The sequence below is a fragment of the Zonotrichia leucophrys genome, chromosome 3 (assembly GCF_028769735.1).
Source record: "Zonotrichia leucophrys gambelii isolate GWCS_2022_RI chromosome 3, RI_Zleu_2.0, whole genome shotgun sequence".
NCBI lineage: Eukaryota > Metazoa > Chordata > Aves > Passeriformes > Passerellidae > Zonotrichia > Zonotrichia leucophrys.
This window is the reverse complement of record NC_088172.1, coordinates 63053125-63065536: the sequence shown is the minus strand read 5'-3', so window position 1 is coordinate 63065536 and position 12412 is coordinate 63053125. Positions and strand designations below refer to the sequence as shown.

The 12412-nt window shown below is 39.6% G+C and overlaps 1 protein-coding gene across 3 annotated transcripts in view; it reads right to left on the bottom strand.

The window, feature by feature from the left end:
• The window catches only part of PCNX2 (pecanex 2), a 151605-nt gene that overhangs the window by 84901 nt on the left and 54292 nt on the right, over positions 1 to 12412 (bottom strand). For all 3 annotated transcript variants that reach the window (XM_064708512.1, XM_064708513.1, XM_064708514.1), the window contains exons 16-17: positions 3836 to 3945; positions 1565 to 1661 (exon numbers count right to left, since the gene is read on the bottom strand). In XM_064708512.1, the coding sequence (XP_064564582.1) occupies positions 1565 to 1661; positions 3836 to 3945 (207 nt within the window). The remainder of the gene's footprint in view (positions 1 to 1564; positions 1662 to 3835; positions 3946 to 12412) is intronic.

The following is a 12412-nucleotide window of genomic DNA, read 5'->3' as shown; positions in this document are numbered from 1 at the left end:
TTCCATTACATCTGCCCTACAGTCCCTGTGTACAAGAACAGAATGTCAATGAACCACAGCAATAACCTACAGACCACAAATACCACGGAATACAGCAAAATTCTAAAAAAACACTTCATGTTTTTTACTCTGTTTCTAGATGCACACTCATATTCCAGTATCAATTGTTGCAAACAGTTTAGTTTGCAAGAAACTGTAGCTCAATACAAGCAATAAGAAATATCTAATAGGGCCTACATAAAAAATTAATCTTATGTAGGCTCCATTAGAGGAAGCAGTTTAAAATAAGATTATACATGGCAAAAATGACAATCTAAGCAGCAGCTCAGAAAAGCAGAAAACATTGGTAGTGTGGGATCAATGCATATGCTGAATGTAGGCTGTGCAACACCTTATAAAATGCCTAAGAAATTATTCAAGGTGCACATGAAAGATGCATTCCTTGGAAGGGACATCTGGAGGCCAGTAGGAGCTACGGACTCCCAGGTCATGCCTAAGGGTCAAAAAACTCACTCTATCTTCCACAGACTCTTTGATTGCTCCTGGATTTCAGAGAGCACTCAGAAGTTTAGGAATAGCTACCTAGGTTGCAAATGCTCAGATGTGCAGGCACTGGGGATGTGGTCAGGAGGAAGAGCTGTCTGACAGCCAGGAAGCAGGACAGCTCACATGACTAATAAATGTCAAACACCCCTTAGCATTTCTGGAAACCTGATGATCTTCCCACATGAATGCCTTAGCAGATCAACCTCCCCTGGGTAACAGCAAACATTTTTTTAATATAAAAAGACACAAAAAGGAAGATGGGTCACTTCACGATGTTTATACTGAAGTGAGAAATAAGCTGACACAAACTTACAGCTTCCTGCCAGACAGTAGTAAATAAACAGCCTGCCAAGCAAAGAAGAGATGATGAGATAGCAATGCTTGGCACCAGGCATGTACCTCCCTCTCCCATACTATCCCAGTTTCATGTGCTTCTTCCACCTCTAGGTGCCAAGTCTGACAGTGTGCTCCACTTGGCTCAGCTGGGGTGGACAGCACAGTCAAGAGTATATCCTGGCACAGAAAAGGCCTTCCTGAAAAACTGGTACCCCTACCCATAGAAAAATAAAGAATAAGGGCTGTTTTAAACACATGTAATTTTGTGGACCAAATCCTGCTCCTCTGCAGCACACACAGAGAGTCTGGCAGGACTGCTCACCTTTCTGAGTTGAACAATCCAGCCTACCTTGGACACACCAGATTGCCAGACTGCATATCAGTGCACAGAACCTGCAATAGTTCTCTGTGTACTAGGATGAGAGATGCACCAGTTCCCAAGCTCTAGGAGTGCACTTCCCATGGACTATATTAAAGAATCAATGTGGCAGAGACCTTCAAGGGAGCCCTCCAGAAAGGAAAATGGCATGTACCATCTTCTCGCTGCTGGCCTCACCGTAAAGATCATCTATCTGTGCTCTTAGTTATTTAAATTACTAAATGACAATATTTACAAGGTTCCTCAGTGGGCAAAATGGATGAGAGAGCTTTAAACAGAAATTAATGAAAGAAAAAGCCTTACCACTGATTCTCTCATTTTTTCTGGGAGTGGATCTTCTGATGAATCTTCAAATCGCTGGCGTAGATAGTGAGGGACGTATTTACACTGAATAAGGGACCTGTTTTAAAAAAAAAATCCTAGTTAGGATACTTTGGAACATGTGAGGCAGATATAAATATTCCTGAAGGACAGAAGAAGAACAACAGCCTCAGATTTCCTTTTTCAAATATACATTGGCATTCTTATCTCTGTTCAGCTGGAGATTGACACAAACCTGCTCTACCTGTGATCAGGGCAGAAATTCCTCACCAGAATCCTGAGGAGTCTCAGCAGCCCAATCAACGTTGACATTTAGAGGAATGAGCAGAGAGGGTACTGTTGAATTTATGACTCTTAGTTCTGTTTCAGCTAAGCTGGAACCAATATGAGAGCTCTTTAGACCCATGTTAAAATGGTGAAGGAGGCCAATTTTGTAGAAACTGTATATTACTTCTCTCTTTGAGATTTATGTGCTACCTCCTCATCCATCTTGAATTTTATGCCATAGGCCATACCTTAAATACTTTTTCCAATCTCCTTAACTTTTTTAAATGAGGTTCAGAGCTGTTTAGAGAAAAAAATCTTAAATCTCTTTTTTTAAGGATGATGCATTTTTACAATTGCACAATAAACATTTGAAGTTGTTGAACACGTATTCTTATTTTTTAGATTTTTAGGAACCATTTCAGTTCCTGAAGATTTCATTGCAAATGTTACGAAATTGCTAGCTAGGTGTAAAAGTTAAAATGCATTTAATAGTTTAAGATTACTTCCTTAAAACAAAAGTTTGAAAGAAGAAAAGTTTCTGTTTTATTAAAGAGGTTCATGAACTGGTGTGTAGTTTCTAGAAAGTGGGAGAAAAGGATACATTGAAATTACTTCAAAATTGAAAGAATTCAGAATTTCTTGCTGATTTGCAATTTACCTGGGTACATTTTACTCCAAGGCTAAGAACTGTCCCTAATACATAGCTTTACTTCCTTCCATACATAATTTCCATACTGTAATGACCTAAAAACTACACACCATCCATCCACACAAAGCTTGATCCAGGTCTACCTGACATCCATGTCTCACTCAGTAGGCTGTGGGCAAAGTTCATGGCAAGTCATGCAAGCAGTTCTTGCTGCTTTGCCACATCAGCACCTAGTAATGTATAAATGTCAGATTCCCTGAATTTTTTGGATGGCAAAGTATTTCTTGACTCTTCAGTAAGATTTACTGGGATGACAATTTCCTACTAGTGCTTTATATCTTTTCCTTCCTCATCAAGGTTGTTCTGCTTTTTCCAAGTTTCTCTGCTAAACCAGAATCCTGGAACGGCCTAAAAAGCTCTCCACTTCCCCCTTCTTTCTTCTGCATTGCAGAATTGTGCATAATGAGCCTTAAGCCTCACCTCATGAATCAAAGGAGAGAACTCTCTGTGAGAGAACTTCCCACAGGTCCTCTGCACTCTCCTAGGACAAAACTGAGCTGCCTGTGAAGAAGAATTCCAAATGGCATGGTGATACTGGTGGCACAAAACCCACTTGCTTGCTTAGCCCCACAGCCATAGATGTAATAGCCCAGCTGCCTGCTGACTCCCACAGCCCCTATAACACCCATATATCACACTTTCCTCACTGGGAAATTCACATTTGCTGCCCCTAAGCTAAGGATCTATTGGGTCTCTCTCTCACACATCATCTCAACATGCAGACCACAATGTTGGGACTTTTAATCTCCCTTGTTTGCAGCGTCAGCTCTTAGCACACACTTCCTCTCCTCAGTTACCTCTAGCAGACTGTGACAGAGAACAAAAGGAAGGATGGAACCTCAAACTGAGAGGCATAGCCTACTGAAGTAATCCTCAGCAAGAGCTGGAATTCAGCCATCGTCCCAGCACATTAAATGCTCCTTCTACTCGTCCCAATGCTAACCAATGCACATTCTGCAACTCCAGTTGCCTGAACCCCCCTCAACTAAATCACTGTCCTCCAACCTGGCAAGCATACAACCTCCTAGAGGGGAAAAATCTGCTTCAGAGATTTTGGATAGCGCTGCTTAAAAAACACCAGCCCCGCTGGTGATCTGACTGCAGCACTTCATTCATATACAGGACTGATACCAACCATGCAGACATGGTGAGGAATTTCAATTTCACCTCACCACAGTACTTTCAGGAAGCAAGCCCTGTGGTTCTGAAACCCAGGCATCACTCTGGCTGTGTGCTGGAAGGAGTAATCAGCAAAAAAACATTTACAGGCAACTTACATCAGCACAGATGGGTCGCTGCTTTGTCTGCTGAGGTGATAAGAAAGTGCAACTAGCAGACCACAGAAAGCAGAGAACAGTGCTGGAATGTGCTGTGCATCCCAGGGTTCCTGAGAGGATGACAGAAAGCAAAGTTAGGAATGCAGAACTTAAAAAGCCAAAATAAGTAGGTTAAGCCATACATCATACACACAATGTTACATGCACGACATCTACATTTGTACACCATCTACCACAGACTGAAAATCCTTTTTCATATCAAAGATTATTACTGTGAAAAAACCTTGCAATTAAAGGCATGTCTTGTGGTCCTGTTGTGCAACTCTCCTATAATCAGCAATTAGCTAGGAAACCACATGAAAGGCAGGTTTTCTTTCCTCTTCAATGAAACATTAGAGGAAAATTCTCATTAAAATGAGATCCGAGTGAAATCAACTGCAGTGCATTTATCTATACACTAAATTGATACACTGATACTTGACCTGTAGCCAGACTGCGCCTAACAAATGACAATATCATGTAGATCAGGCAGTGGGGTTTCTTTCAGACATCTTTCTGCTGCCTTGTGCATTTCAGCCAGGCCCTGCCTGGATGCTAACACAGCAGAGAGGGAGAGCACTGGCCCCTATGTGTGACATCCCCAGGAAACAATTGGCACACCCACCAGCACACTCTGGATATAACTGAGATGAGAAAATCTATCCAGGTGACTCTAACAGCTAAAACTGGCTAGAAGAGAAAGAAAAGCTTAAGAAAGCTTAAGGAACACTTATAAAGATTATCTGTGACATCCTCAGGTACAAATGAGGGATCCTAAGACATACTTTTTGTGAAGAAAAGAAATTTCAACTGTGAAGGACAAAGAAACTTGGAACAAATCCATTTCACTTACTAATCGCATTCCTTGCCTCCACAGAAATTCTGCCTGATCAACCAAATGTGAACTCAGGAGATCCTGCACCAGAGCACTTTCACAACAGGTTTTGAGAAGAAATGCTTTCAGGATCTGTGAAACTTCAGGCTAGTGTGAACAAGACTTCTGCACAGTTATCTCTTGTTTTGGAAACTTTAAAGTCAGTACAGCACCAATATTTTCAGAGGATGAAGTAGGTTTATTAGTCTTATTTTGCCCAGTTTTATGCATGCTTTCTCAGCATATTAGGAAGCACTCTATTTCTTTCAGGTGCAATGAATATCTAAGAAAAACTAATTTTAAATGTCACACATCTAACTCATTGCAGGATGGAATTCTGCAATTTAACTCTGAAATTCCTTGTTATCCTAAGAGTAGTACCAAAAAAAGGTGAAATTTTAATTCCAAGAGTCATCTTCCCCTCATCATACTACTGAAAATCACAAAGATAAAAGACAGAAGAGCCTGATTCCATCAAACAATCCTACCCAAAACAGTAATTACAAACAAAAGAGAGATTCACATGCTATTACTGAAAGAATCCAGCACCATTTATTTGACAATTTAAGCTTTACCATACAATCCTACTCTTCATTTCACTGTTTCCAGTTTTGGGGCCAAATATATTTTCAATTAGCTTTTCCCATGCTTAGTCTCCTGTCACGATCAATTCATATTCTTCCAAACACTGAAGAAAATGGCTGAATCACAGCCTATCCAAACATCCTCTGCATTTTTAGGGCAACACAACTTTGTACAGATCCCCCAGCAGCTTCTGGTATATGACTGGCCCTTTGCTCTGCAATGTCTTTTGAAAGCAAAATACTATCAAGAATTGAGCAATATTCCTGATACTGAAATTTATCAGAAGCCAGTTTGAAAAATTATTCCACCCTTTTTCTACTATAAAGCAGTACACAGCTGAATCCCCACATTAATGTCTCAGGAATTCTATTTCCATATTTTCTGCATATTACACATAGCTTCTGCATTTGTCTGGTCTGTGCTCCATTTCCAAACTGTCATTGTCCCCTCAAAACTCAGACATGAGGGAGCCAGGAAAGCAGGTAGGACAGGCATCAATATTCACTATGTGCCTAAAGAACAGGATTTTCTAGAAAGATGCTACACAATGTTGTGGAAAAGATGAGAATGAACAAAGGTGTCATTTCTCCAGTATCAGTGTGACGTACCCTCTGCCATTTTGTCATTTTCCTCCCCCACAAATGATGCCTGATAGCTTTAAATTTAAAAAATGAAAACCAAATAATATAGTTGATAATTGAACAATGATTCTTCTCAATGGGAAAACAGGGCTGACAGGTTTTACTCTTGGAAGCTGGTATTATCTGTCATATGAGACAGGGACTTTCACTTCCTAGGCTACCTCATGGGGTTGAGGTGACACGTAGTCCCTTCATATATGGTTTTGGCTCCAATGCAGACACTCACAGAGTCACTTTTAAAACAAGTGAAACAGACTTACAGGGTTATGTATGAAAGCCATGAGTTACAACAGACCAGTGGTGGGAGATGGGTGTTCCATTCCACCCACAGAATTGCCTAATCCCAAAACAATCCCCTAGAAAGGGAGATAAAGGTGTCTTTGAACTTATGAGCCTTTTAGCACTGCTAGAGGTGGGTAGGCAAATGTATTTTTAAAAAGTAGTGCTAGTAGTTTTCTGTCCTACATTGTTTATCCTTTCTACTTCTTTCTGCTCCTAAAAAACACGCATGAAACACACTTATCTTTCAAAGATATGCTCAAATAAATCATATGTTCTACTCCAGAGACAAAAAGTACTCTGAGCAGAGAACCAAGTATGTTAAGTAGAATGTTAAGTAGAAATTCTTGTTACTTTTTCTGTTGGTTTTTTTTTTTTTTTTTATTTCAGAGAATTCATTTCAACTCAGCAGTGACTTTGCAGATTGCTGCAGTGACAGCATCACTGAAGGCGAAGGCAGTGGCATAGTGGCCGGGTTTTTAAACATGGAAACAAACTCCAGTTGGTCTTCACACACCTGATTTTCCACTCTCATGATTTCATCACTATTTACAGAGTCAGAGAATGGCTTGGGTTGGAATGGACAGTTAAAAGTCACATAGCCCCTTGTGGAATTCAATCAAACTTTCTTGGCTCTTTCTCCTTACCCCCACACTGCTGCCTCATCACAGATCTGTGCCACTGCTCACACATCAAGGAATAAGTGGGAAGGGCTGATGGCCAACCATTCCAGACATGTGATGGTAAAGATGGAAATAAATACTATCACCCTATTTCTGAAGATCTAAACCACTGATTTTCTGAAAGAGATTGTAAAAAGGAGCCCTTTTCACCCCCAGAAATATAGGAAAATAGTTAGAGGCTAACTATAGGCTTAACACCATATTACCATGGATACTCCTTTTCAGTAAACACTAATATAACAACCAAAATATGTGAATTACTGAGCCTCATGTTATACAGAACTAAGGCAAGTTCTAGGAAGAGATGCCCACCAGCCTTATCTTCCCATCATCCATGGAAAACAAACATTACTTTCCCAGATGATCTCCAAAAACACGACATGTGATAAGTAACCAGAATACACGTATCACTGCCCACTCCAAGTAACACTGGCCCTCTTCCTCTGCAACTGCTGCTATCTTGGACTGTATTTTCATGGCTGAAATTTAAAATCCATAAAGACTGGACTGATGCAGGGGTGTCCATATGTGTCCACACACAGCACCTGACACAACAGATCCCAGTCTGTGACTGGAATGCCTTGGCTAAAAAGCAAGATGAGCAGCAGCTTCAGGCAGGAAGCACAGATACTCATGTTTCACATAATGGTGAGTTTATCCCAAAGAAACAGTGCAGATTTCTACATTCCTGTACAGTGACAGACAGTGAGAGCTACCCTGGGCCATTTAGATTCTACAGGCATAATTCCTTTTTTCTATCTGGAAAATTAATTATTATACACAGAAACCTAAGACCATAACTATTGAAGTTATGTCTACAGTGCAAGACTTGACTATGGCTGCAAACTTCACTTACTGAAAGGCATGGTATCCAGGAATGCTCTCCAAAATTAGCACCCCTAACAGCTCTTGCTTGAACCTAAGGAGTTTCTAAATCAGAAAAAAAAAAAAAAAAAGCCTCCAAAACCTCCAAAAGGACTGAGAGTATTCTTTGCAGCTGAAATAAAGCTATCCAATAATATACTTCTATTTTTGGTCATTTACATATACGAGAATTCTGTCTATACACATGAGCCCATTCACTGCTATCTGGGAGTTTATTTGGGCAATCTTAACAGATTGAAGGAGATGCATTCTTGCAACTCTTTCCCACCATAAACCCCTAAGACAAATATTTCAAAATTATTAGTACACAGATGAAGACTGCATCACTGAAGACGGAAAGCAAGGAGCACTGTTATTCTGATTAATGAGATTAAAACTCATTAAACAAACCAAACTACATCAATGTGAGCTGAGAACAGTTTAAAATCCACACAGGATTTTTAGTAACTGTGCATTGAAGCAATAAACAAGCCACCAGAAAGTACTCTCTTCAGGTATGAGGTAATGGAAACTATCTAACTTTTATTTCAAAAATATGCACTTACACAGAACTGGAAAAAGCTGGTGTGCCACATATTAATACATTCACATCAGTTAAATTTTTCTGACCCAAGTCCAAAAATCTGATTCTTTTTTCAGACTGATTAAGACAAATTGCAAGTTCCATACAAAAGAAAGAAAAAAAAGAAAAAAAAAGAAATTATCCAGATGACAAGTACTTAACTGGTTCTGGATACATTTCAAATCCAAACTAACTGATATGAACAGAAGGCAGAAGACAAGGACTGACTGATTCCAGAAACATTCAGGGATGTGCTCTTCTGCCCCATGGCAAAACCCTGGAATACTGGAATGCTAAAGACTGATATCAGGATGGCTGAATTCCAGACCAAATATTTGTAAAAAAAAGTAGCCGGGCATACCTGACTTTTTTTTAAAACATCTCTTAAATATTTGGGCACAGACCACCAAACAGATGGAGCAGGAGACAAAAATCAGTACATCATGAAATTCTAGTCAAGTGAAAAAGATGGCACAGAAATTCCCATGTCTCCGATCTGATGGATGTAATATCTAAAAAATAAAAAAACCTCTTCCTGGAAAAAGAAAAAACCCTTTCGCATATCAAAGCTAAGGTAGCTATTAGAGCTGCCAATTTCTGTTCAAGATTACAGGATTGAAGATGAGATCAAAAATAAAGCCTGGCTGAAGTGAACTCAGGTTATGTTAAACTAAGCTCAGTTACCCAAGAGCTTGAAAAAAATAGTGAGCTGAAAAATTGCTGCTATTGGATGCAAGAATCCAAGGAATGAACAAAAGAGCTGATAAAACCATGCTTAGGATTTAGAGCTTTGTAGTATACAAAAGTAAATGAAAGTTCATAGAGGACCTGGAAAGAACTGGATAAGAAGTGATGATATCATTAAACAGAGGTCTGGGAGATAAAGAAATTTCTAAGCAAGCAGGAGAAACTCAGGTTTTTGCACATTGGAATCCAAGGCATTTACCTACGTACTCGCCTGAAACCAGGTTTGCAGTATTGTTATATGCAAGGCTGGATAAGCAGCTGCTGTCCTATCGCTCATGATACAAATGTGTCGTGGCTAAGGTTTATGAAGAGATGCTCTGCAGCACCTCAAAGCTGTAACCAAATCACCTTGGCATCACTGGGATAGCACTACAGAAATCTGTCCATGTGACTTCACATCATCACCACCACAGGGAACAACTTCTGCGCCAGCCAGGGCAGACAGACTTGTAAACCTGCTCCACTCACAACACGCTGCTTTCACTGACAGCAGTGACAAACAGTGCCCTGCCCATCAGCCCTCAAGGCCTCAAATACACAGACAGAGACCGGCTATTTTCTGCTCATGGTTTTTATGGAGAAATTATCTGTTCTAATTTCAGATGCATTACTCTGTACTTCCTACTGTGAACAATTTTGGGTTTCTTTTTTATGTGACAGCTTTACAGAAAATGAAAACTGATCATCCCAGCAGTAGCACCATGAGAGGAGGTCCTGTCAAGCTGCAGACCCACAGCTCCTCCACACCAATATCAAGCAAGGGCAAAGCTGCTCAGGAGCACTGTGAGAAAGGGAGCCATTGCCTGGCCACAGCAGCTGGGACCCATTTGCTTCCCAGTCACCTCTGAAGAACACATTCCTTTTTCTTCTCCAAGTGTCCAAGTCACACAGCACACACAGGTATCATGGTCTTGCAAAGAGTTTGTGCCTGCCCTGGTGACAGTCTGTCATTTATTTCAGTTGTGTGAAAGTGTACATTTGGCCACACCCCAGGTTGCCAGGTGAGCAGTGCGCAGCCACTCCCCAGAACATGTCACGTGCTTCTGATCAAGGTCTGTGATGGGACATGACAGCAGCCTGACACCTGACCCGACCCACACCCTCACTGCTCACACAGGACTACAGATGTGTCCACCCTCTTTTAAGTGCTATGTGCATTTTAGCCAGGAGAGAGAAATATTTCTGGTCATGTGGTGGCAAAGGCACTGCAAGGTCACTCAGAAAGAGTGACAGGGCCAGACGAACCTGTTGGACACGCCAGACATTGTCTGCAGGTCACAGGATGAACTCTCAACTGAGAATACTGTATAATAATTTTCCTCCGGCAACTTACCTGAATGAAAACCCATGAGAATTAGTAAGTTAAACTCGAAAGTTAAACTTATGTTAAATAATGCATTTATACCACAGCTGCTTTTCCATACAGGGTCTCAGTTGGTCTTGTACAACATAATTCAACAAAATCAGCAAAAATCAGTCTGGACAAGGCACTGGCTTCAGCACAGGCCTGTTAGTCTCAGTTTTCAGAGCTTATATTTACATGCTGAAAGGTACCTTGAGTACTTACACTGTTCTGTGGACATACCCCAAAACAACTCCTACTTCCTATTTTTCTAAAACTGAAGTTCTAGAGCAAACAATTAATCACTATGAATTTGCTATTCAAAATGAATTTCAAAATCTGAGCACAACTAAATCAAACTATTGTATGTATATATAGCTTATGGTCTAAAAAAGAACAAGAAAAACTCACTTAAGAACACAGGTTAATTATAAAATAAAAATTGGTTTTATTTTAATAAAAAAGGACACTAATAGGGTAAATTAATTATTCTTCCAATTAACTTCTTCAGGAGTAATATATTTCCTTTCAGAATAATTAATGTACAGAGAGAAAGTGGGTTAGACTATTTCACCCTGCAAGAATATAACTGGAACACAAGAACCACTTAGGGAAGGAGAGAATCAAGCCTGATACCACTGGAATGTTCTTCAGGCTGGGCAATTGATGTGAGCAATTGTTCACCAGTAAATAGCACAAAATCACTTAGAGATCCATTCTCCTCTGCAATATATTTCAGGAAATAGAACTCTTGGTAGTTACACCTGCTGAGCTATAAGATGTTCTGCCAATAAATAGAGTTGACATTTGAGGATGCTACATTTCAGCCAAAACAACATGCTTTGCAACCCAGAAGTCCTCTGCCAAATAGAATCTATCACGTTTCCCTGCCCTGAAAAATTTTGATTATGGTGATTTTTATTTTTTTTTTGACCTCCATAAATATTGAAAATTTTTCACTGTTGGTTTTGGCAAACTGAACAAAATGAATAGAGTAAAATAAGAATAAAAAAAAAAGAGCTATGAAGTGCAAGTATGGAAGAGATGTTCCTTCTAGTTTAAAGAAAAACATGTTACCAACTGTTGTGCAAACACCTCAGTGAAACATACTACAACATTTGCTCAGTTTTGAGTTAAACTCTACAATTTCTAGCACACCAAAAGTTAAAATCTTTTAATTTTAAATCACTTGATTAAGACCATAAATCGCTGCTCACTGCTTATCAAAAACAGCTTGAGTTACTTACAGAGGTATTAGACCACCTTTCACAGTGGGCCCTATTCAGGATCAGATTAAGCCCATTCCTACTCTTCTTCCATCAACCAAATAATCATTCTTTTGCAACATTACAAAAATCAGCTCAAAATAAAAATCTCTGGACCTGACTGAAGAACAAGGAGGTTTAACACAAGTGTTTATTTCATAACTTCTAGAAGAAAAAATGTATGAAATTTCAAGCACCCCAGTAGACTGAGATTATGAGCTGAAGCAAGAGGAATCATCTTTACATGCTTTAAATTAACCTTCTCAGAAGTGCCTTTACTGGAACAGTGCCATTAAAATTCAAATTAACTCTAACTTCTGTGTGAACAGAAAGTCTGAACTTAATATTAGTAATTTACAACAGATATCTTGTAAATCTTTCACAGCACTCAACTTCAGGGTAGCATTAAAAGCATATTTCTAAGCAGTTTGAAGCCTAATCCACAAGGAGATTGCTTATCTACAAAGCCACCTGCATGCTGTAATTTAAAGAATTATGCTGAGAAAAGAGTATGTAGACTATTTTAAGTGGCTTTTTTCCCCTACTGTTTACAAAAACCATTTTTGAAGTATCCATAACACAACTTCCCTACCCTCAACTAGTGAATTGCTATCTGCTAATCTGAGGAAGAAAAAAGAAAAAAAAAAAAAAGAAAAAAAAATAATATCATTCCCC